The sequence below is a fragment of the Labrus mixtus genome, chromosome 7 (genome assembly GCF_963584025.1).
Source record: "Labrus mixtus chromosome 7, fLabMix1.1, whole genome shotgun sequence".
Classification (NCBI taxonomy): Eukaryota; Metazoa; Chordata; class Actinopteri; order Labriformes; family Labridae; genus Labrus; species Labrus mixtus.
Genome location: NC_083618.1, coordinates 28041578 through 28068626, shown reverse-complemented (window position 1 = coordinate 28068626; position 27049 = coordinate 28041578). Strand labels below are relative to the sequence as shown.

Genomic DNA, 27049 nt, shown 5'->3' with positions numbered 1-27049 from the left:
ATTAATATTTGCAATATTGCATTTCTTGCAATGAATTGCTATTAAACCACAACTATTTGTTTCCTTATTGTGGGTTTTGTGAGAGATACAACTGAAGACTTTGAAAAATGAGAAACAACTTTTTTATTCATTTTATTCATGCTTTGCTGAATGTGTTACACAGATCACAGGAAAACTGATTTTCCAGACCTATCTGAGATGAATCATACTCACCTCAGCCAAATGAGCCACAGGGGAAGAACATCAGTCTGACTTTCACCAAATGGTTCATCCCAGACAGACCGTTTAGTCACTGAATGTCTGAAGTACAAAGTTGGAATTTCTACCCAAACCCCTAAAGTCTTTTGTTAATCCTTCAAATCATCCACCATCTATTTCAAAGAGCATTAGTTGATGGACTGTACCAGGTATTCAAACCTGTTGGGTTTAGTGATAGGATGGCAGTATTTGGTCCGGATACTTTTGTCCGGAGTGAACCATTTGACAACTACTGGAGGTAGTTTAGTGACCTGAAATTATGAAAGCAGTTATTCAATACATCGTTTTTAATGATACATTACTCCAGTGTATGTAAGGCTTGGAGGTAGGCACCCAGGTTGGTTGATGCCAATGCCTTGTGCACAGAGTAATGCAGACGCCACAGCTTAAAGTCTTTCTATGTGATTTTTCACACTTAAATATAATATAAATCAAGTATATCCTCTGAAAATAACTCTGTGAGTCATGACTGTCTACAATGGGTGTAACACCCGAGTCCCACTGTCTGTGATGTTTTCAGAGTTTTCAGAGTCCTATCTTCAGTTTGTTTACATCGCCAGGACGGCGGCTGACTCCTTCCCCTCGTGTGTAAAAGTTGTTTAATTGAGGGACTAGAGAAAAGAAGAATAACATACTGTACTCACTGCTTAACTGTGTTTCTAGATCACGCTCATTTCAGGTAAATTTACATGCAGTGTGAAGATACGAGCATAATAAAGATCGCTAGCATTAGCATGCTAACACAACAATGCACCGCAAGTTGTTTTGGTTTCATGCTGGTGCTCAAGGGCGACATCTGCTGGATCAAAAAAATCGCATATAAAGCCTTTAACATAAAACATTGAGAACAGAATCTCAAAATGATCAATGATTAATTTTCTAAAGAAGTGGAGTGTGAGAGAAAGAGAAGCATAAAGTAGCTCATAAAGTTGCCAAAGCTACCCAACTTCTATTATCAGCGATTGTATTTAGAAGAAAAAGAAAAATCCAAACATGGTCGGAAAAAAGCTGGATGGCCAGCCCAGCAGGACTTTGTCCCAAAAATGTCCACTAAGGATTTTTGTTCATAGGAAGGACTAAATATCTTCTTCATCCTTATTGTTTTGTCCACTAGCCATCGTTAGCTTGCAGCTAGCATTTTTTAAAGTTCAGTTATGATTCACATTGTGCTTGAACTGTGAAACAGCATTCAGCAGGAGTTTCAACTGAAAGAAGTTTCTTACCGATTACTTTGTAGATCCATGTTTTGACTATCCATTTGTTGCGATTAGATATTATTCAACCAATAATGGATCAATCCAGATCGATGGAAAATAACACCCCTAGTAACGAGTCCTGCCACATGTTCAGTCAAGTGAATAGAGAGTTGTCCTCCTATTTATTTCTGTAGCTTTTTATGGATGTTACCTATACCCACAATTTTTTAAGATAGATTTTCCAGCCAAGAATGATTGACAGCTGAAAAGTCAAGTGTGGATAAAAATGTACATCGGGTCAAACTTTCTCAAAGTAGATACATGATATATGTATATAGACAGACCTGTGGCTTTCCCTAAGATATGCTACCATACAGTCACGTTCAGTTTAAATGCACAGATGGCGTCTCAGGAAACACATGGAGGCTTGTTATGCAACTCCAAGATAAACCCGATGTTTGTCTAAGTGTGAGCGGTGGGATCGTCTCTGCTACCACTGATATCAAACCCTGCGGGGCCGACATCCACCAGACTGAGCGCTCTGTCCCTGCAGAGAACTGCTCTCCTGTTCCCCCCCCCTTTTATTCATCCAGTCAGCCCTGAGACCGGGGACCGCTCACCCAGCGTAACCTGCGAGCGTGATGAATCGCTGCTTTAAAAAGTACAACTGAAGTGGGTTTGTGTTTTTTTTTTTTTTTTTTAAGTCTGCGGTGACTCTGCACGAGGCAACAGACAGGCTGGCTTGTCAAAGTCTGTTTGGTAGAAAACAGTGTGTGTACTGTATGGTGTACTATGGAACAGTGTGTCGCCCAATATGTGTTTCACCATGGAAACCTGGGGTATGATGTCACGTCTTGTTGCCGACGTGCGTTGGTGAATGGCTGTCTTTACTGGGTGATTGACACGACTGAATGAGTTTGTACCCAGTAAGTAATAGATGGCAAACATAGATGCACTTTGATACACACACAGCTTTCATTTACGTAAACATGTCATTTTACTGATTCCCACGTGTAGAAAGGGTTATTTGACGTTCTCACAGGGAGAAATGTGTCTTTTTCCACGGCTGGAAACAAGAGGTTGAAGGGATAGTGTGGTATTTTTAAAGTGGGGTTGTATGAAGTATACTCGTCAATAGCAGAGGTGTCAAAAGTATTCACATTCATCACTCAGGTAGAAGTATAGATACTAGGGTTTAAAAAGACTTCTGTAGAAGTTGAAGTATCAACTCAAGCGTTTTACTCAAAGTGTAAAAGTACTGGTTTCAAAACTACTTCAAGTATAAAAGTAAAAGTAATGTAAGGGGGGAAACAATGCCATTAAGGACAAAAGCTTAGGCCGCGCCACAGCGTGTCGGAATGCTATATGTTTATACTTCTCATCCAACCACAATCAAATTCACTCTATCCAGCTGGAGCGATTTATTTGGATAGGTTTTTTTTGTGTTTTTTTGAAGGACGACAAGCCGGGATGAAAACAAGCCGAAATGAAATAGGAGTAACGAGGCTATTTTTTTAAATGTAAGGAGTAGAAAGTACAGATGATTGTGTGGAAATGTAAGAAGTAGAAGTAAAAAGTCGGCTGAAAAATAATTACTCCAGTAAAGTATAGATACCCAAAATGTCTACTTAAGTAAGATAATGAAGTATTTGTACTTAGTTACCTGACACCTCTGGTCAAAAGTAGGTTTATTAGCCACACGAGACGCTGGTCAGCGTTGCCCCTTTAAGGAGAGAGCGGCTGGAGGGCAGGCACTGAAGCTAGGCTATACGGCTATGCAGTATAGTTTCATTTGCTACATGTAATTTAACTCATTTTAAGAAAAACTGAGCTAAAAAAAACAATGTCAGGGTAAATATACGCTACATTAAAAAAAAAATCACAGGGCTTTACGTTTTCACTGGCAAGTCACACCACATACATGCCCCTCTGCCTGAAGAAAAACAGCTGTTTTTGAAACTTTACTCCCCCTATAGTGCTACTGGTGTCCAACTGCCCTTTTTTTAATCTCCTCTTCAATTTTGTCTTTTGTATGTGGTCCGTTTTCCTTCCTTCAAAAGAGACCTTTTGTATTTATTGCTATAAATATCAGGGTTCTGAACTCTGTAAAAAACTTGAAGTCTAAACTTTACCGACATGTCTTCTTGGTGTTTTAGGTAGAACAGCCAACAGTGTCACGGGTGTTGAAAAAACAAAAGGAGGTGGACCCAAGTGCAGAATCAAACTAAAAGTATTTATTTAAAACAAAAAGGCAAAAGGCCAACAACAACTTACTTTTAAAGTGTTCAACAAAAATCCACAAAGATCACAAACAGAGAATCACGAGGCAACTCTGACAACTAGCAACACCGACATACGACAATGATCTGACGCAGAGGGGAAGAAACACTGAGGAGAACTACAAAATAACACATGAAACACTAAAGACTAAACTATGAAAGACAAAGACACACAAGGGAAACAACCAACACTAGGATGTATAACAAGGAAACCAAACTTAGAAATAGACAAAAATACAAAACTAAAGAGCAAATCATGACAAACAGCCTTTGTGTTAGGCCACGGTTTGCCACATTAGACAACTCATATTAATCATTAGAAGATTATTTTATAACAATTACTGTCAGTTATGGTGCAAGAGCAGAAGCCTGAAAGCTAATTAAAGCATTCAAATGGATTCACTAAAGCTGTCAAAGATCTTCTTGTGAAACATGTAATCAACACATTGGCATCATGAGGTCTAACACTTTAGTTGTGTGAGGTGGGAATCCCATTTAATTTCCAATGTGCCACATTTAGTTGCATACAGTTTGTGTGTGTGTGTGTGTGTGTGTGTGTGTGTGTGTGTGTGTGTGGGTACAATAGTTGAAACACATAATAAGGAACTTGGATGGACGAAAACTCCATCCAGTGATACAATGCAGGAACTTGGATCCTGGTGAACTTTTTCCCCGGCCAGAATGTAATTTTGGATTTCATTGTTCTGCACTGCTGCTTGTGAGTGATTACAGGCCTGATTGAAATGAACAGGGGGGCCTCTGGCTCCGGCTCAGCTTGAGGTCTGCTGGCATCTGAGCACTGGCCATTTTAAACATTCACAAGAGTTCAACGTACAGGGACTGCACGACTCATTATCTTAGACACTACAAACACGTTAAAGACTGGCTGAATGCATCGGGCTATAAGAGATCTGAGGTTCAAACGTACACCAACAGGCACCGTCTGCACACAGGACTGCAACGTTATGTAAGCCAGAGAGATTTCCAAAAGTCAAATCCAATTGAAACCACTTTGTTGGCAGTTGCAACGAGTTCCACAGCAAGACACTTTTGGATTTAAAGACGTTGTACTGAAACAGATATAAGCACTAAATGATTCTCTCAGATGACACCAGCTCACTGCAGAGCCAAGCTCGGTACGCTGCTCAGATGCACTAAATAGGAAGCCATGGCAGCATAAGCCTGCTAAGTATTCACATCCACATGAAGCAGCATACCTCCAGCACATGGCAGCCTGTACCGTGGTGCCATAAATCCACTGAGCTGCTTTCATCTGGGAGCGGGGGCTAAATTGACAACAAATGTTGTCCCTCTTTTTCTCGGGCCTGCTCGACGTTCTGATGAAGTGCTTCCAGAAAAAATAGCTGCAAATGGCGTCACGTCCTGAGGTCTCATATTTATGTGCAAAGATGTGAAATGAACATACGCCTGTTTGGTTCTAGACACAGTCCTGCATATTTTTTCCACAGTAAAACATTCAGGTAGCCCACATCTTTTACAATAAATCGTGCCCCACTTCCAACTACATTCCTCATTATCTGAGACCAATTTAAGATCCACAAACAGACCCATGATACCTTTCAGCTCAAAAATAAATACCAGCTAAGAGTTGCAGGGAAGTTCTGGGTCAGAAAACAAGCCCCAGGTGAGTTGGAGGAACATCTACGGTTAAATCTGGAGCGTGGAAAGTGCAGGTCGGTTTCAAGGGCCCTGCCAGGCAAATAAACAGTCAGAACACATCACAGGAGGGAGGCTGGATTCGGTGCATTTTTCAGACCTGCTTCAAGTCCAAAAACTACTTTAAGCAAAGCCTGTGTCCACAGATATGTGGACTGAACTCCTCCAGCAGCTGACCGCAGTCCAACTGTGTTATTTAAGGCTTTGTAAACTCACAGCTTCCAACCAGGCATGTGGTACGTCGTCTATTAAGCTGTTTTTGTACTAAGTGTCGACACCAACAGGACGGGCATTTAGGATGACTTGATTGATGACACTGCATTTAAATCACATGAAACAGCCCCCCAGCACATGATGTACTAAAATAGTTTGGTACAGATATTCTACCTTTATTTAAAGAGACAGATAAAGCCTGGCAGACTAAAAGATTTTCAAAATCTGTAGCGATTTTGAAATCGTGAAAGACGCCATGCATGACGACAAATAATGACAAATTTAACAGATTTGTTCTTACAGTGGTGTGGTGTGCAACGAGACGACCAACTCAGCACAGCACAACATATTCATTCACCAACAACCAGAGTCTCCAGTCTCAAAACTCGACTTGAGAGTAAACAAACATGGTAAAACACTTGTGTTGTTGCCACAAATCAACGCGTCGGTCCTCCATTTCTAAAGCCCATCTGACTTTATGCTTTGCGCTTTCTGCCGTCGCCATGGCTGTGTTTGTTTTGCTTCCTGCTTCAGTCAGCTTGCTTTTTGATGCCAGCTAGCATGTTCTGCAGTTTTTTTGAATTAGGACATTTCTTCAACAAAAGAATAATTTGGGAATATTTTTATTTATTTTTATTTAACCAGGAAAAAGTCTCATTGAGATTAAAAATCTCTTTTACAAGAGCGTCCTGGCTCAAGACAGGCAGCAGAACAATTACAGGGTTTCAGACATGAGACACTGAACAACAACAATGGACATAAATACAGGAATCACAAAAAGAACCATTCATCAGAATCTGTCATAAGTCATCATATGTCTTTGAAATATGTCCTTCAAGTGAAGATTTTCCTTTTTCTGTACCCCAAAACTGATGGGTAATTTAGGCCACTAATCGCACACACATTCATACAGGTGAGTAGGTGGTATCACAGCCAGAGTTTGTACACACACATATATGCAAATACATGCAGACGAAAATACTTTCAAAGTGGTTCATATTCCACCAAAACAGTGTTCTCCTCCCAGCCAGGAAGACGAGCCAAAATAAGCAAAGAAGACTTTGTACAGTCTGCTGCACAAACTGTTTAACATGAGCACAGAAACAAGTGGAGAGCTTGTGGCACATCTGCGTCACACAGTTTGGCTTCTTCCAGGGTTCTGTTGCTGTGATTCACAGTTGTTCACCCATTGGCCACCTTGCACTAATTTATTATCTTGTGTTTTTTTTTTAAATTATTTCTAGGACAACTAAAAAAATCCTGAAGATTTCTGGTGATACGCTGACCATCTGTCCCGCTTTGTCCGGGACCGACATTAATATGTCCTGGTTTTGAACGGCCCCTGTCCCTGATTAAACCAGTTGAAATACCAGAACAATACACAATGATTTTTCTGTATTTACCAACCATGTCATTGCCAAGGCTTTTGCTGTTAAATACTGATTTGTCTGTACCTGTGTCAATAAATCTCGGGGTTGCGGCTGTCGCTTAGCTAGCCTCTATCTTATAATACCAACAGGTAGGCTAGCTGTCATGCCGAAAAGGAATCACAATTTCCAAAGAGCTCCAGGAGAGTTACAGCTTGATTGAATGAATATTCTGTGTTTTGCACTCACTAGAAGTGTCAATTTTCAGTCGCCCACGGTGACATGCCAACATGCTAAGCCTTATAAAAACGAGTAAACACAGGCTACAGGGTTACAGCCTGAAAGTAGCACTGTTGTGATCTACTTCAATGAGGCAAACGCAGGTGACAACAAACTTAAACAGGCTGCTCAGGAGGTCACCTTTGCCTACCACCTTTTGTGACCAGTGCCGCGCAGATCACAGATCTGTTTTGTGCTTATTGGTGTTTTTGAAATGAAGTTTTGGTTGATCTTGGGAGACAGTATTTTTTTGTCTGCTGAGGCACTTTCCATGTGGTTGAAAGGTGCACTGATGAAAAATCCAAATGTACCATAAACTCATACATGTGCAGTTTGTGGGAAAATTAAACTGTCACATTTGGAGGATTGAAAATATGCTCTCCCTATTGTGCGAGTACTAAGCACAGCCGACTGCTTTTCAGATTTCAATCCTGACTTGGTGACTTTATTTCTGATCAGAAATTATTTCCATGGACTTATTTTCTCCCAGTGAAAGGGGTCTCACAGACCATTGTTTCCCGACCTTGTATTGCCCAGACCCAAGTTGGGAACCAATGGTCTATGGGCGGGACGCCAAAGATCGGGTTGGCATGAGGCTCTGTCTGCTCTGAGGTTGTCAAAATGATGATCTTAAATAACCGTACTGGATAGTTTCTGTAAAGCTCTGTTGGTAAAACTTTGTGAAAATGCACTCGAAATTCTCAGGTCACACTTTTATATCTGGTTATAATTAAATAAAGTAATATTGATGTTCATTTTTGACAATGAATCACTTTGTTAATGTAGGTCTGTAGTAATGCAGGTTGTAATTCTTCGAGGTGTTCGGCACAGGCGGTGAACAAAAATGATGATGTTGTAGAAGAATTCCTCAGGAGGCAGAAAGTGTTGGATTAATTTAGCATGTGTCGTTGGTAAATTAATAAAAAGCAACGAGACCAATTAAAGTGAAAGAAAACACAGCCTCACAGCAAGCTGCCACAAACAACAATTTACACACCATATGGAATAGTCTGCCTTCATCCCTCTCTTGGCCCTGCCCTAATTGGAGCAAACCATTGCAAGGAGAAAGGGAAGCCAAAGAATGAAATTCCCACTGAAACAACAGTAAATCATTAAACAGCAACATGATAATATGTCAAAGTGTGACGCTGAAGCTGAATACAAACTAACAATGATAAGAATGAAATCTGTTTTATTTAAGTCTACTTAGGTCAAACTAGAAACACTACACAACCTGAAGGCTCCACTCTGAGTCCAATTAGACCCAGGTGGCCTCACTCAGCCCGATCACTCTGCTGCCTGAAAGTAAGTGTTGGGAATGTGGGGGGGGGCAGGTGAAAACCTTTTCACAGGGTCCTGGGGGGGTCAGATTTTTAGATGCAAGTGTGGGGGCTCCAAGATACATTTAAATCAGGAGAGAGTTAATTATGAGTAAAAAAAAAAGTATTTTATTGGGGCGCTGTTGGTGCAGTGGTTGGTGCGCGCAGCCCAGGTTCAAATCCCACCTGTGGCTCCTTTACTGCACGTCATTCCCCACTCTCTCTCTCCCTGATTTCAAACTCTATCCACTGTCCTATCTCTCCATTAAAGACACAAAAAAGCCCAAAAATAAATCTTAAAAAAAAAAAAGAAGAAAAGTATTTTATTTAACAAGTTTGAGAAAGAGAAATGTGCAATCTCTTTGGTGAATACATTCGGTCATGATGTGTTCATGTGGGCGTACGTACAGCGAAACCCCCTGATGGTGTTGAAGGAAGGATTCGGGATGTGATGAGGAGTGGACTTCTGAGGAGCTGGACCTGAACACAGGAGATGGAATTGCACTGATTTGACAGACTGACTGCAGAAGAGAGAGAGAGAACAGATATTAAAATCTGACAGCAGCAGGATGATTGGATCAGACATCCTTCGATCGCCCTAACTCCCAGTAGAGTTCAAGTGCCAAAGACTTTCTGTCAATAGTTTATTATCACATCATCTCTACAGAATGAATATTTATCTTTTATGAATTTACTCGTCTCTGCATGTTTTATTTCATTTACAAATTCAGACAAACTGACTATTAGAGCCTTGATTTCTGTTTTAAGTCAGTTGTGCTATCAGACACTTCATCATTGATTAGACAAATATGATGTAGATCAGGCACTCTGTTAATAAACTCCACATAATACTCCACTGATCATTTCTGTTGTCACTGAATTAATATATGGATTCAGAGGTTTAAAGCTTTTTACATTTAGTTTTTAGAATGTAAATATAGGGGGCGCCAGTTGGCCTAGCGGTTTTGTCCATGCGGTTGCCCCATGTGCAGAGGCCATAGTCCTTGTCGCAGTGTCCGTGGCTGTGGGTTCAAATCTCCACACTCTCCTCCCAACATTTCCTGTCTGTCTACAAATGTCCTATTGAATAAAGGCAAAAAAAGCCCCCAAAAAATGTAAATATAAGAGTATGTTATTCCATCAGTGTATATTCATATTTGTAAATATTATATATTCTTAATTACCTGCGCTTGAACATAGCTTATTATTATTACTACTTTATTATTGCTTTCACTTGGTGCTTATTATGTTGTTATTACTATTTTTATTTTACTTTATATTGTGAACTTATCTGTACTTCCTACTGATTTTTGGTGTTATGAGCAACTGTAGAAAACACATTTTCCCCTGGGATTAATAAAGTATTTCTGATTCTGATTCTGATTCTGATATGTAGAGAAATAAATGCACATATCTATATCTATATGCACACACGTATACGTTTCAATCATCTTTAAACCTGTGGTTCTCAACTGGTGGGTTTGCCCAAAAGTGGGTCGCGGAGACATGAATGTTTGCCTGGAAGAAAAAAAAACATTCTGTGAAGCATTTTTTAAAACATGTTGGACTTGTTCAGTTTTTTTGTTCTGTCACGTTTATTTTTTTACCGTCTTGGATCCGAACCGCATAAATTTACATTAAATCAATCTGATTGAGGCTGTACCAGTTGAGAACCACAGCTTTCACAGTATAGTTTTCACAGTGTGGAGATTTTCACTGGTGAGTTAGCTGGAAACGCTAAAGTTAGCATTTAATCAAATCGTCCTAGAGGTAGAAATGTATTGAACTGCACTTTGAATGATCATGATTGGAGTGCTAGCAGTTGCTATTTCACTCAGTGTGACTTTACCAAGGATGTAAATGAAAATAAATATGTACAGTAGATCGAACTCCGTTTTTGAGTAACCTTGTTGACGTGACACGATGACAGCTCATTTCAGAGACAGAGCTCCACTTTCAGTCGGGAGCACGTTTTATTGTGACATGCACAGAGGAGGAAGTAATGATGGGGTGAGAAGTATTTTTATCACGGTCCCTAAGCGAGGCAAAGGCTGAGCGTTTCATCAGCAGTTATCATGCAAGCCAGAAATTCACCACTGCTGTTTCTTCAAGGAGGCCTCTGGAGAGCCATGCGGAGCCGGAGTCAGACCGAGGCTTGCAGCTCCGCGTCCCCCGCACTGTCTCAGCAGAAGGGAAGAGAGAGTAAAGAGGACACACGCGAGGCGCTATGACTCAGATCATGAAGATTTGTTAGAGTAAATGTGATGATAACTGATGATTTAGGATCTTAAGCCTATTAAAACAAATTTTTCATGCTCTTTTATGCTTAAAACATATGTATTCCACTTGCTCAAAGACGCTTTGCCAAAGTTGTGTCTGGTGTATTTCCTGCATGCCTGTCTTTTCCAATATCTTAGAGGTTTGTTCGCATGCAGGGTATGCTCCTCCAAAACATTTCACCTCATCTGATTCAGACTCTAATGGTTTTCTTTGGCTCGGCCCTCGAGCGATAAGTGAATTGTCTCTGGCAGACCGTTCTTCTCCCCCCCTCCCCCCCCCCCCCCCAAAAAAAACAAAAAAAACTGCCAACGCAAGAAGTTTCTGATTTATTCAGCACTCTGAAATAAGTTCTGCAGCTCCGCAGACTTTGGGGTCAACCTTTCCCTGACTCGCTTTTTGATAATGTTTTTTGTGTCTTTGCTGCAGGTATATGTTTGAAGGTTAAATCTCCTCTCAGTATCTCACAGCTGAATAGAGCACATAAAGAATCAGTGGTCATCACGTGCACTGTGTGACAGAGAGGGGATTTATAGTGTAGCAGAGACTAATGGGACCAAACAGCTGGGAAGGCTTGTCACTGTGACAGAGAAGGAGCGCTGTGAAGGGAAACACCTGCTCAGTAATGGAAGAGGGACTTTAACATCAGTCATGCTGCATATAGGCTGCCAAAAAGGTGGCTGACGCACATGTTCAATGTGTCCTAAAGTCTTAGCCCTCAGGGGTTTGCTTTATGCTATGTGTGTGTGTGTAAGTCCTGGTTTTATTGCGACATAAATTTTGAGGGCTTTGGCTTAACACCATAAAGACATACGGCCGTTAAAGAGAAGAAGAGATGTTCTTTACACCTGAAGTGTACAACATTGGTGGGAATTTTGTGAAACGCTGAGAGAGGGCACTGTTCTTGGAGGGGGGGAAAAAAAAGGAGTGAAAGTGTTTTTTTCATTATGGCAGATGGCGGAGACCAGTCAGTCAGTCAGTCAGTCAGTCAGGGAAGTGTTGGACGAGAATTTAGCAACAAGGTTTTTAAAGAAACGTGGCTTCAACTTTGAGAAACAAGAGCTCTAACAATCCACTGGTGTCTCATTTAAAAAAGAAAAAAAGTAAAGTCATTGTTGTTGCCTCCTCACCCAATGCCGGCCGTGTCTCCTTTCCCCCTTGGCTCTCCTGCTGGATGGCATTATGTAAGGCTTTTTGGTCTAAACCCCCCCCCCCCCCCCCCCCGGCAGCGTCCTGGATTTTTATTAACTGGGCTGTATATTATTTTTATACCTTCGGGGTGCCTGCCATCCACTGCCCCAGCGCCAAGGTGAACATGGCCGGAGAGTCACGGGATGCCAACACGTAAACACTTGGAGCACATTGCACACACTTACAGAGCTCTTAAATAAAAGCCCTCTTTCTCTCATGCGTGTTAAATCACTTACACTGTGTTCCCGTCGTTGTGACTTTTTTCACGGTTCTTAAGCTGTGAGCGAGTCATTCACGTGCCGCGGCGAAACAAGCATGGCGGGGTTTGTTTCACCTGCCGTGGAAGAAGATGAAAGTGAGAGAATGTCCTCTTAGGCTGAGTTCAAATACGATGGATTATTCACTAACCTGAGGAGAAGCACGGAAAGTTGATGCTTCTATTTATGTTTGTTCTTTCCATGATTTCCTTGAATGCTGTAGATTGTTAATTACACCCCGGGGGTAGTGAGGTAGTGTAAGTGTGTGTGTGTTGGGGGGGGGTCAGTTTATTCCAGGAAGGCTGATGGAGGACATATTGTGCACGCAGTGTATTTATAGGCAGTGAATCTCCAGCAGTGTGGAGCACCGAGTTTGGTGTGAAAATACACTCAGAGGCCTGGATACACAACAGCGACCCCACTGGAGAGCTCCCAGCCAATCAGGATGGAACACACACACACACACACACACACACACACACACACACACACACACACACACACACACACACACACACACACACACACACACACACAGTATAATTATAATCTGAATGATGGATATGTGGAGCTCCTGTCAACACTTCAGACTACAGTGGATCCTCCTCTCTGCCAGCATGCTGCTGTATACAAAGCATATGTTTATATTTAAATATACAGGGTGTGTGTGTGTGTGTGTGTGTGTGTGTGTGTGTGTGTGTGTGTGTGTGTGTGTGTGTTGTTTTACAGTGCTACATTCGTTCAGGTTGTGGAAACACTGATGATTTATTTAACCATGATCTGCTAAATATTTGTAGACCTCCATTTTTGGAGTTAAATGTGAACTATGAAGCCCTTTAGGACTACAATTAATCAGAAATTTTGTCTAGACTCAGAGAACTGGAACTTTTTTTCAGGCTGACTGCTTCCACTGTTACTGTTACGCGGACTAAAAGTAAAAAGAAAAAGCTTTACATGTGGGATTCATTCAAATGAAGTTAAGTACTGATTTTCTTCTCTTAGGTGGACTGTAGTCATTCGGGCGATGATCACAAATAATTGTATTTTAAATCCAAACACACAAATTGAAATATAGAGAACTTTGGAGTGTGGTTTTATCTTCAAAAACATCTAAACTCCTTAAACTATTTATTATTTTTCCTCTAACACTCTCTCCCATTAAACTCTGCACCTTCAGTTTTTTAAAGCACAGGAAAATCTGCTCATGCCATCACAGTCTTTTCTGGGTTTTTTTTTTTCTTAAACCATTTCATACTCAGGTTGGTCTTATGAGCCTTCAACTCTGGTTTTCCATCAGCATGTGAAAATATCTCAGCTGTAGAGGGAGGATAAGACCCTTTAATCGTGAGTAAGTGAGTGCAATGACAAAGGATTGTTTTAGTCAAACTGCTAATGTCAAGGTCAGGGATTAGTGCAGCTGCAACATTACTAAATAACAAAATTACATTTTTCTTCCAAAACTAATAAAGTACTTCTGTGAAAGATGATTTATAAAGATTCTGGTGAGCCCCTTGACCCTCTTTTCCCCATCATAATACCAGTATCTACGGTTTGAACAACCAATTAAGTGGCAGATCATTTTCATTCTCAAAGAGGGTGACCAGTTCTTTTATAACTTTCCCTCTTCTGCTTTTAGAGGAAACATTTGTATCTCTATGATTGGTGAGGCTCCAGGAACGAATACGTGATCAGTGTGATGCTCAACGACCTTTGCTCTATGGGGTGTTTGTTAAAAAAATAATAATAATATGCAAAGTCAGATGTTGAGTAAACCAGAGCAAATGAAAATCCCCTGATATGTTTAAGCATCTCTTCAGTTTAAATAGAACATATTGAGACATACTTGTTTACAGTAAGGTGTACAGAATCATTACCTAGTGGTTGAACTTGTGCACAAGTCCTCTCTTTGGTTCAGAGTCATGGGCCTGAGTATCAGCTGTTTTCTGGTACACTGCTGCCCCCTTGTGTTTAAAAATCAGAAAGACAAAAAAATGATAAAAAGATTTCTTCTTTTTTTTCTTTTAACAATTTGAAACAGTTTGAGATGATTCAGCCAGAAATTGTAAACAAGATGAGTACACTTTTATAGTCTTGTTAATTCTACCCCACTACCTCTCTGAGAGCATGAAGTCATCATGACAGAGTCTAATCATCAAAAACATTTTTTCCTGCCTCTTCTGATTGAAAAGTAATACAAAAAAAATAAAAAAATATGTGCTGCTTTTATGAGTGCATCTCTTTGGTGTAAATATTTAAAAGACGTCAGTAAAAAGAAAAAAAATAGGAAACTTGAATTTCTACAGATTTACTGTATGACAACATGCAGTTGGTATAATAATAATAATAATAATAATAATAATTTCTTTCTGCTCTACACAATAACTTTTCCTGTGTGGCGTTGAATGTCTGCAGGTTTGCAGCTCTGTTGTTTTGCTGCCCTTTGTCCACATGCGAGACTTTGACCCTCCTGCCCTCTGACCTTTTTTCTTCAACAGGAGCAGAAAACATAAACACCAACCTTATCAGCTCCCAGAGTCAGTTATGATCCTTTCTCTCCAGATTCATCTGTGAATAACTTCTAAGAGTTATTAGCCTGAGCTCAAACCGGTCAAAGTCATGCTTCTCCTACTCAACCTCATAGTCCCAGTGTGTACGGCAGTGACCTAAGAGACATTGTGAAACAGATTCATTGCATTGATTGGTGTGTCAACAACCAGCTCCAGAAGTGATTGTTACGGGCGCTCAGGTTTTGACACACTTTGATCTTTAGATAACACAGCTGTTCAATGACTAACAGCGCTGTCTTATCTTCTCTCTGCTTCATCGTAAATTATTCTTGCACATAAAGAGGGCGACTGTGGCTCAGTGGTAGAGTCGGTCGTCTCTTAACCAGAAGGTCCGGGGTTGGATCCCCAACTCGGACGCAAAGCGATGTATCCTTGAGGTTCATATAGGTCGGTGGTTTCTATCCTTGGGCAAGACGCTTAAACTCAAGTTGCTCCCACTGCTTCGTCTGCGGGGTGTGAATGAATAGGATTAGTCAATACTGATGGTCACTTCACACAGCAGCCTCTGCCATCAGTGTGTGAATGTGTAGGTGTGACCTGCAGTGTAAAAGCGCTGTGAGTAGTCAGAAGACTAGAAAAGTTCATAACAAACTTGAGTTGGAGGACGACTTATTATTCTCCACTAAAGTTCAGCTTAAAAGTTTTTTTTTATTAATATCAACACATCAGAAATGACTTGATGAATATGTTTGTAATGAATTTATATTTCTGATTGAGATAAATGTGTTAGTAGTGAATTAATAATTCTGTAGGACCAATATAATCTAACCCATACAGTACATAAAAAATGGAGTCTGAGACATTTATCTGTTTTAAGTAACTTGTCTCCTCCTTTCACTCGCTTTAAAGAGAAATTAAGACAAAGAAAAAACATGATCAAAGAGACGTTCCATTAAAGGATTGTTCTCCATATGAATCAGGTCTGAGTCAGGACCGTCAACTGTCTGACTAAACTGTTGACTGACTTTTTGAAATTTCATTTAAAAAACAAAACAGAAATGATAGTTGTTGTAAGTAAGGCTTCATGGAAAAGACATATTGAATATTGAAAATATTTTCCACTGATGGATTGTAGATTGATGTCTTTATTTCAAAAATATAAAAAAATATAAAAATTAAAAATAAAAATATGTAGAACACAAATCGACAACAAAAGAAAGAAAAGTCAAAGTCCTTCATTCACTCTGACCCAACTGACCCTTTTGTTTTCTCAACTAAATTCTTATATAGGTTTTCTTTTTGTTGCTGTTGTTTTTGTTATTATATTATTTAGAATCTGTAGGTCATTTATATATTTATTCATAACTTGACATTTAAAAGATACATAAGCCTATATAAACATATACATTTATATTATATTATATTATAATCTTAATTTACAAATATAATACAAGCTATCTGAATAGATGGAGAGGGGGAGGGATTCAATAAGTGTTTACTTCTTCCCACTCCTTTTCGGACATGTCATAGCTTAGTGAATTATACTTTCCACTGTTTGTAATAATTATTTATATTTCTGTCAGGTTTTTTTTTAATGTTCACCTTTGTCTTATATTACATGTTGGGAATAATCAAATCAAATCAAATATATACGGAGCCCCTGAAGTCCCAAAAGTAAAAAATCTTGTGCGCACAAAGTATATTTTTAGGACTTCAGGGGCTCTGTAGGCTATACAATAATACACAAAAATAAAAAAATAAATGAATATAAAATAATGCAATACATATATTATAAAATAATCCTATATAATATTTTTAAGAATGAAAGGTGCTTTTTTAACTTTTGGATTTTCATATCTTTATAAATCTTGGATGTCTCTGGTCCAAAATGATGAGTCCTGACGTCCAGAAGCTAATAATAGATATAATCACTGAGGCTTATTAAAGATTCATGGACCAATATTTATACAGAAATAATTCTTTATCTTTACTAATTAAGCCAGGAAAATGTTAGAAAAAATAAAGAACGACTACTTCCGGTCCTTTATTGTAAAGTTGGAGTGTTTTCTCTTGGCTGACATTCCGGGTGGATGGACTCATTGAAAGCTTGGAGCAGCTGATTGGTCGATCCCCTCCTGCAGCCTCACGGCCCGTCCCGTCCAATCACTCGGCTTTATTTGCATGTTATGTAATTGGGGGAGCTGCATGTGTGTCTGCTGGAAGGAAATTAAAAGCAACGGTCTCTGTCCGATCTCTCTTTCGAGGCAAGCGGAGAAGCTTTGGATCTGCAGGCGGGGGTAAGAACACTAACTTCACTACTATCTGCTATTGTTTTGATGCACGAATAATAACTCTTAAAAGTACCTTAATATAAACAGGCAATGGTACAGGTGTCTTATTTGCCGCTTTGTATACAAAAAGTTATTTTAGGAGCTGTTTTGAGTTGTTTGCAGCAGCTGTAGAGGACGGTGACATAACTCAACATGCACAAAAAAAAAGAAAGATGTGGATAATGTGTGATGATTACAAGGATGTTTTTTTTTTTGTGCACAAACTTGAGATCTGTAACTGTAAAGTCTGAACGTTGTCGCTTCAGTGAGCTGTCAAGTCCTTTCAGCCGCTGCGTGCTTCTCATTGGTCAACGCCGAAGGTACGAGCTATAAGGGGTTTTGATTGGTTGACAGGGGCTCGTAGATTCTGCCTCTTTCATGTTCAGGGGTCACCTCCTTACAATCAAACACGCACAGTCATGGTTACTGAGCACGTTCTGGGATAAGTTTGCGCAGATGGTTGTGCAGCTTTGATCACACGAGTTTTTCATTTAAGTGGTGAAAGTCAAGTCGAGTTATTTATAAAGCACTTTTAAAATAACCCACATGGACTGCAGGGCTGTGCAACCAAGAGAAACAGTGAAGGACAAGGGCATCCACAACCACGATCGTGCACAAAAAGTAAAATGAAACTCAAGAATTTAACAAATCTGAGAATAAAAACGAAGAACAGAGGTTAAGAAGCAGGAACAGAATAGTTATAACACATGTTCTGTAAGATATACTTTATGTAATACCACCGTGAACTAGAATTAAAGGCCATTGAGAAGAGATGTGTCGTCAGCAGTGACTAAAAAAATAAACAGCTCTCATGGGAGTAAGACAACTTGTAGGCAGTGTTGTAGTCCAGATCACATTAACCTAGACCAAGACATACCCGAGAGGTTGCCGCAGTAACCGGGGGATAAAAAAAAAAAGAAGTTATTATTGAATTGAAGTTATTTGTTCTTTTATTAAGAGGCGTTTTCCTTCCAGTTACAGTACTGATGTGGGAAAAATAGCATTTCAGTGATGGTCTTGATTTAAAATCCGGAGTCTGAGACCGAGACCTGACCAAGCAGAAATGATATCGATTCCGAGACGGGACCGAGATCTTCAAAAAGCGGCCTCGAGACCGGGTCGTGAGACCAAGACTGATTTCGGGAGCTTGTAGGATCAGCCGCTGCAACGGCTCGATCGCCTCTATTTTTGAAGTTTGGATCTCGGGACCTCCAGGAGCAGTGGGGTTCGTTGACCTGAGTGGTCGAACTGGAGTGTGATAGTGCAAGAGTTATCATCAAGATAGGAGGGGTGCTAATCCATTTCAAAACCACTAAAAACAATCAATAAAATCAACCCTGAAGCAGACACAAGACACTGAAGAGAGTCTTACGTTTGATTTGATGTCTGACTCCTCTGTCCCGGTTAGCAGACGTGCTGCAGCGTTTTGTATAAGTTGGAGGCGTTGCCGGGACGACTGTTCCAAACACACAGACAGAAACATGACAGAGAAGCTGCAGAATGACAAACACATGCAAAAACATATATATATATATATCACTCTGCGTGTAATATTAACACATGACATTTCAGTTTGTGCTGTTAGAGTTTCATAAAGTGTATGAACTCTTGAGTACATTTCAGCACAGGAATGCTACAGTAGTCGACGTGTGTCTTCTGCCTGGTTAACTTACAGAATCTGCAGTTACATGTCGAGAGCCCCCGCTGCTCTCTGTGATCTTTGGACCCTGTGGTGACACTTTGAAATGTTTGCATAAAGTGTGAGAGAGTCTCTGTAACCTCTCCAACCACTGAGCATGATATTTCTCAACACATGCATGAACATCTCCAAGGCAGCACAGACGGGTTGTGACTTGTGTCTGAACTCTACCGAGCATACTCGGATGTCGTTGCCATGATTGATGCCGGTGGCCCCTTAGAGCATTAAACGTCCTGCAGCCAGTGAAAAGGCTGGAACTAAATGTGATATTTCTGTTGATCAGGGTTTAAAAAGTACTTGCTACAATGTAAAAAAAAATGCACCAAAAGAAAACCTCACACAGAAATGTCCGCTTGGGGAAATCTGTCTCGGACTCAATGTTGCTGCCAAATATTCAGCTGCTTCCTTTAGAATCATTAAATATAAATCCACACATAAACAGAAAGGCACTAATGCAAGACAACACAACATGTATTGCACATGACCCCGCACATTGTGTCGTTAAACTCGCTGTATAAAATGTCTTGGATTTTTCATACGGGACTCAGTTTACAGCTTTAAGTCTAACTAAGGTCGTCAACATTTTGGGAACTTGAATAAAACCTTTATTGCGGTTCGGGGAATTTGCCTTGCACCGAGAGCATAAAACACTAAACAAACAAACATTTACAGGACAGCACATAAAAACTCACTAAAGCATCACAGAACCTAAAGTTAACTAAAGTGCAGAGTGCTGAGTTCATCCTGTATAATCAGAGCTTATTAAGCAGCTGAATGCTTGGTGGTACAAAGGATGTAATGCCTCTTTTAGTCCTCATCCTGGGCATCCTGCGCCCTGAAGTCAAGACTTCATACTCCGACCAAAGGGGGGGTGCAGAGGGTCAGCTGTAATCTTGATGGCTAAATTCAATGTGTACTGGTCTGTCAGCTCAGAAATGCTGCACATTTGCTGCCCGGTTATTTTGCTGCCCAGTTTAACAACCTTCAATTCAATTTAATTCAAACAACTTTATCAATCCCTCTTGGGGCAATTACTGTGCAGCCCGTACACATGAGAAGAAAACACAAACAAAGACAAGTTTACGTACAAACAACAGATTACACAAGGCGTTAAAACGTGGATAAGACCTAAAGGAGACACTGATATTAGACAGACTGATTAGAGGACAGCCAGACGTAACCTTGTCCAGTTAGTTCTTGTTTTGTACGGACAACATTGAATACAAAAGGTCAACACACGTTCAATCAAACTCTCGTAAAATCATTTCAGCAACATTAACATTTCTAAGTTTCCTCAAAAAATAGAGGCACCATACTTTTTGACACCGCGTGTACAGAAGCTTTAGATAAAATACTAGAGCTCTTCAGTCTTCACTGAAAAGCTGCCGCGGGTGAAAGAGAGAGAGAGAGAGAGAGAGAGAGAGAGAGAGAGAGAGAGAGAGAGAGAGAGAGAGAGAGAGAGAGAGAGAGAGAGAGAGAGAGAGAGAGCATTGTCTTAATTGCATAAACATTGGAAATGTACTTTACACAGTTTTAATTTACACAGTGTGCAGGAGTTCCCACATATTTAGCAATTAAAAACAACAAACGACCAAATGTTGGGTGCTTATGGATGTTTTTCTTGTTTGTGAGGTATCACAACTATTCATTAAGTTAGATTTTTTACTAGTATCATATCTAACATTCAAAATGTGGTATCGTGATAACACCATTCCTAACACGTTTTCTGGTTGTCCCTGCGTCTTCTCCAGGAAAACACTGAGGCGCGAGGATGAAGATCGCTGTGATTGGTCAGAGTCTGTTCGGCCAGGAGGTTTACAAGGAGCTGAGGAAGGACGGCCACACCATCGTAGGAGTCTTCACCATCCCCGACAAGGATGGCAAGGCCGACCCACTGGGTGAGCACTGGTGCTGAACTGGAAGCTCCAAGCTTGAAAGACCAGGAAAAGGGGGTGTGGCTATGAGTCAGAACCAAGACGCAGCCTCCATTGATTTAACATTAAGCCGATGCTGAAGCGCAAAATTCTGAATTTCGTCAAATAAACATGTTTACAGCCTGGTTCAAAAACCAAAATAGGTCTGATTAGTTCATGTCTCAATCAACACACATTGTAATGGGGGATGAAGTTTTTGATAACTCGTCGGTTTTGATTTTAAGAACGATTAACATTATTCACAATAAGGCAAGTAGCTGACCCAATTGACTGGAACATGCGGTGTAATGATTTGTCAAGAGGCTTAAAACCTCAGCTCTCAGCCTGTCGTTAGGTTGACTCAAAGTTAGGCTGAGACAGGATTTCCAGCATGGTGACCTCCATGGATGGGACTCCAGCGCCCCCTGCAGTAACAGATGGGTGACGTCACTCAGGCTCCGTCCATTATTATTTACAGTCTAGGGTTAGAACTAAACATTTCCAGCATTCCCTTTGATATATAAAACATGCTTTAATCCAAATTTCCAAATGCTAAACAAACAAATGAGTGCTCAGATTTGTGCTTTTCAAACTTTTTTTTGTTAATTCTTGTAAGTTGGTGCTCTGAAATCCTTCCTCAATAGAATCAGAGGCTCCGCTTGTCAACAGGCAAGGCAGGCAACCGCTTACGGCCACAGGACAGTAACGGGCCCCCGAGGGCCGACAAACTTTAAATCAAAGCAGTGGCTGAAAATCGGCATCAGCCCAAAAAATCCCATATCGTCAGGCCCTGGTCATAACTAACAACTTCATAGTTTTATTACACCAGAACTGATAACTTAGTGTTAAGAGAAAAGGCAGAAACATGAATTGCTGAATTAATAGGCCTCTCTTTAGATCCTTGTATTTGTGCGACTTAAACCAATTTAGGTTTTTTTACATTCTTGTAGCAACTGAGGCCGAGAAGGACGGCGTCCCTGTGTTCAAGTTCCCCCGCTGGCGCTTGAAGGGCCAGCCCATCCCGGAGGTGGTCTCTGAGTACCAAGCCACCGGTGCCGAGCTCAACGTCCTGCCCTTCTGCTCCCAGTTCATCCCCATGGACGTCATCGATCACCCCAAACACGGCTCCATCATCTACCACCCGTCGCTGCTGCCTCGCCACAGGGGAGCCTCCGCCATCAACTGGTGAGTGACGATCAACTTCAGGTGAGTTCAGACATGTGGACAGAGCTCAGTCTCTTACCTGCTGCTGTCTGCTGACACACACACACAGGACCCTGATCCACGGCGACAAGAAGGGCGGGTTCACCGTGTTCTGGGCCGATGACGGACTGGACACCGGGCCGATCCTCCTGCAGAGAGAGTGTGACGTCGAGCCCAATGACACCGTCAACACCATCTACAAGAGGTTTCTCTTCCCAGAGGGGGTCAAAGGCATGGTAAGTGCACTGACATAGGGAAGGAGGAGAACTTTAGGTTGTGTTTGTAGAGTTTGTTTCTAAAAGAGAAAGCAAGAAGACGTATGGCATGCAGAAAAAACATTTGAAAGAAGTTCCCTATGCTTTTATAAAAATAGGGAAAGTGTTAGTTTGTATTTAAGATGACATATTGTGATTGCACTCAACTTTCACAGATTATCAGTATTCATTAAGACTCACCAAGATATGATCTATGTAGGATATTATCTTCATTCAACAATGCTCTGTTTGCTGATTTGTTTTGATGGAAAGACTGTTCATGGGTGGGTTCCACAAAACAGACGAAACATCACCATAAACTCTGGCACATCCCCTTTCTAAACCCAGAGGTGACTTTAAAGCAAGTCAACTCCATGTTTGCGTATAGATACGAGGGGTGTGACTAAGTATCAATATGGAAGGAAATGTCTGAAATCGATGCAAAAACATTGCTCCATTCCATCCTTAAGGAACTGTAGGCCTTTATTTTAAAATGCACATGGCGTGTCTTTGTCACTGTTTGAGACCGAGCATCAGGCAGACTCTGTCGGGCTAATAAAGCTCTCAGTCCATCTGATATATCTGTATTAGATTTCTCCCTTCCCTTCAATGAAAGAGCTGCGGGGAAATCATTAGAATTTTAGAAACGTATGTGTCAACAGACAAAGCACAGACTGCCTGCAAACAATGGCGTTAAAGCAACAATATGTATCTTTTCTACCTTAAAATTGTGTTTTAAAGTTGAACGATAAGTTAAACAGAAGGGGAATGGGGTCTATTCCATGTCCAAATTGCACCCCGGTCGCCTGTTTTCAGCACTATGTAACTTTGACAGCGGGTGAAGTGCGTACGGCTTTATGTCACTAGTTCACACAGCAGCCTTCAGCTATAAAAATGGCAGGTAGCCCGTCTCTGTACTGTTTGATACGACGACTGAGGCTAAGAGACGGAACAGGACGTTGGCGGGTGACGCTAAAAAGAGAAAAAAGTATGGCGGCAAGGAAGTGCAAAACAAACACTTTTACGAGCACTGGGACAGATTTACAAGTGTTGGAAAACTCGATCAGTCCCGAAAACAAATTTACAAACGACAGAATCCTGCCAGGAAGGGAAGTTATAGCCTGTTAATCATTTCAGCCACGGACTCTTAAAGTATTGGAGATCCGTCTTGGTCTCAAGGTCTTCAATTCATTCAGAATTAGATTTTTATCCCCCGGTTACGGCCGCAATTTTCCGCTGTTAATGAGCGACACTAGCTGCACAGAATGATGATTTTTCAGTGACGTTTAAGGTCTTGATCTTGTCTTGATCTCACCCTGCCCTGGTCTTGGTCTTGACTAGGACTTAATCCCTTAATGTCTTGGTCTTGTCTCGGTCTCTGAGCACTCTGGTCTCGGGTATGTCTTGGTCTCGGTTAGTGTGGTCTTGACTACACTATCCCAATCTCTACTGCCTTTTTACCTACAAATCATGTAATCAAATTATTAATCGACTTAATGTCTGAGCTGATTCCTTGATTAGAAAAAAGGGAACACATTGTCACCAGTTGACCTAAAGAAACCCTCTTTTGATCGTCACCTGTGAGCCCTGCCAGTTTGGTTTTTGACCCTCGTGTTCACAGTGGGTTTGGGTAATTTGTTGAGTTTTCATTGGAGGAGCTGAACTTCTGTCCACCACGCCGCAGCATGGCATGTTTGTGGGTTACAAAATGGTTACTCTTAACAGACCGTCGTTAAACTTTAACCGGCTTTTGTTTTGCCACAGAGGGTGAAGTTCAACTTGCACACACGGCAAATATTTAGACTCAAGTCTATCTATTGTGTGCATAGATTACGGATTACCTTCAGAAAAACGACTGTGAATGAAAGGTCTGATGTAAGTGAAGAAAAGCAAACAAGGAATTCAATGAGTGCATCATGTGAAGGACTCTCTCTTTCTCTCTCTCTCTCTCTCTCTTTTCTCGTCGCCTGCAGTCAGCTCTCCTCTCAAGCTTTCCATAATAACAAACACTGTGACATTGCAAAATTGTTTCCTCTTTGATAAGAGTAATCACCACAAACTCATAAAGTATCAAACAATAGTCTACAGTGGAAAGAAATCGGCTTGAGTGACAAAACGAGTTTTGAGATTCTTTTAGAAGCTTAGATGCACTCCGTAAAATATTTTACATACAAGTAACTTTTCATAAATTTTGCAATATCTGAGGGGATACTACTGTATAAAGTTTATTTGGTCTTAATTTTGTCTTTTTTTATTTGTCTGTTGTTGTTTTTGAGGTCATATTGTCATCCTACTGTTAGTCCTGTTGTATTTTTTTGTGTGTGCCTGTATTGGGTAGAGAAAAGTGAAAGTTTATGATTAAAGATGTCACGCTCAAACTGCATCGCTTTGCTCTCAGGTGGATGCAGTGAGGCTGATCGCATCGTCGAAGGCCCCGAGGATTATACAGCCACAGGAGGGCGCCACATATGAGTGCATCCAGAAGAAAGACAACGCTAAGGTAAGATCAGGGGATCGTCATTTTCCTTAAAGGCATGATGTGTGACATTTTACACATAAATAAAGCAGAAAAAATCAAGTATATCCTGTGTAAATATCTCTGAGTCATGACTGTCTACAATGAGTGAGAAGCTCGAGTCCCGTCAGCTGTGTTGTTGTCAGCGCCGTGTTTACATCATGTTTACATGGACGAGATGGCTGACTCCTGTCCTTGTGTCTAAAGCTGTTTTAGTTAATGACTAGAGAAAAGAAGAATAACATACTCACTGCTTATTCTGTCACGTAAGCGTTTTTAGATCTCGCTCGTTCTGTGTCAATTTATATGAAATGTGAAGCTGCAAGCTAACTGAAGTGTGCTAACATTAGCCTGCTAACACAACAATGCAGGACACAATCGAAGGGCGACATCTACTGGATCAAAAAGTTGCACATTCTTACTTTAACAACATTTTTTCGCTTCTCTTGAACAGCCTGAAGTCAGAATTTTTAAACTAAATATTTACAGCAAGTGCTACAATGTCCGTGTATTGCATCTGAAGACATAATGGCAACAGATTCTTCTGTCTGTGCGCAGATCGACTGGAACCAGTCCGCTGAGGATATCCACAACTGGATCCGAGGAAACGATAAGATCCCTGGTGCCTGGGCAGAGGTTGACGGACAGGTAACTCACAGCAACTCATGATCCTTACACACTCTTTAAAAGACTAAAAGACTGACCTCATGAAGCAAAGCAGTTTAGGTTTTCGACTGTTGAAAAAAAGATTGTTAATCAGTCAGTCATGAGTACAGAGAAATACCTGATTGTTGGAGGTTGGAGGTTTCCAGGTTCACTGCAGAAGCAGCCAGTAGCTCACGGTGACTTTTTTAAAGAGAAAAACAACAATGTGTGTTGAGCTCTTCTTAAAATCGTCTTTACAGATGTTATTTCGTTTTGTGTTGCTCCTCCTTTAGAAAGTCACTTTCTATGGCTCCAGTCTGGTGGATAACGGCACAGCGGCTAACGGTCAGCCGCTGGAGATCCCCGGAGCCAGCCGAGCCGGCATCGTCACCAAGACGGGCCTGGTGCTGTTTGGCAAAGATGGCAAGGCGGTAAGTGGATTTATGACGCTGGGGAGACATTTAAAGTAAAAAACGATAACTTATTCCCCTGTGAGGAGTTTTTAAACTTCTTTATGACCTACAAAAGGGAGACCATCTGTAGGGCTATTGATTCTGTAACTGCTGCCAGGCGTAACTGCTGCCAGCCGTAAGTGCTAGACGAAGCAATATTCTGCACCCTGAAGGAACAGACTTCTTTTTACATTCTTCACTGCAAATATTACCAATGAGAAGTGGGAGAAAGCACACTCTGCAGCAGCGCTGAAAAACATTCAATAACTATATGGAAATAAAGAACTGATGATGGCTTGTGTGCTTTTGTAGCTCATAAAGATGCATCAATATTCAGTTCAGGCAGTGTAACTACCAGCCACAAACTCCTCACAGGAGCTTTAAAAGGAGGAAAAAAGAGGTTGCACGCCCCCGTGTGCAGAGGCTATCGTCCCCGTCACAGCGGCTGTGGGTTTAAATCAGACCTCGGCCCTTTGCTGCATGTCGTCCCACACTCTCCTCTCCCAACATTTCCTCTCTCTCTTCAGCTGTCCTGTCTAATAAAGGCCAAAGAGGTCCAAAAATACAACTATATAACAGTCTAAAAAGAGAGGAGTGTGTGCAGTGCAGATTTTAGATTTGCACTCTAAAGTTCTTGTTAGACATGGAATAAAAAATATTGTTGGCTTTGTTCTTCTGTTAAAGTGACTGCACTTTTAGACACAGGTGTGCTTTGTAATAATATTCCCAAGACATTCTTTTTGACATACAAAGTAGCACATTTTGGAGTGGGAAGACACAGATTAATAATAAATGACCTCAGAGACTTCAGTTCTATTTTTCTACAGGCGACGGACACTCTTAAATAAGTCTCAAACTTAAAGGTCACATATTGTGCAAAATACACTTCACCATGTTTCTCTAACTCCAACATGTGTAAGTCTGTCTACAAATCCCCCAATTATGAGAAAAGTCCATCCTCTCCATCTTTTGCCTGCTCCACTTTTCAGAAAATGTGTTTTCAAACAGGCCGTTTGGAGATTTTCCCTTCATGATGTCACAAAGGGCAGTAGCCCCTCCCCCAGGTGGGTGACACTCCCACAGCTAGGTGTTTGTTCTGTCCTCTTGAGTCTGCCTTCTCACCGTAAACAATAGGACATGGAGCGAGAAAGCCCGAGTACACCTAAGCCCTTCCAGAGAGGGGGCGTGGTCAGACACAGCTCATTTACATATTTAAAG

General features: G+C 40.9%; 2 protein-coding genes across 2 annotated transcripts in view; one reads left to right on the top strand and one right to left on the bottom strand.

Moving 5' to 3' along the window:
* The window catches only part of LOC132977113 (zinc finger and BTB domain-containing protein 49-like), a 273628-nt gene that overhangs the window by 234297 nt on the left and 12282 nt on the right, over positions 1–27049 (bottom strand). The gene's annotated exons all lie outside the window — the stretch shown is intronic.
* Positions 16986–27049, top strand: part of aldh1l1 (aldehyde dehydrogenase 1 family, member L1) — a 31687-nt gene continuing 21623 nt past the window's right edge. Inside the window, exons 1-7 of the mRNA XM_061041509.1 lie at positions 16986–17117; positions 20601–20747; positions 21713–21947; positions 22036–22201; positions 24618–24719; positions 25293–25382; positions 25673–25810. Coding sequence (XP_060897492.1) covers positions 20621–20747; positions 21713–21947; positions 22036–22201; positions 24618–24719; positions 25293–25382; positions 25673–25810 — 858 coding nt within the window. The 5' untranslated portion in view covers positions 16986–17117; positions 20601–20620. The remainder of the gene's footprint in view (positions 17118–20600; positions 20748–21712; positions 21948–22035; positions 22202–24617; positions 24720–25292; positions 25383–25672; positions 25811–27049) is intronic.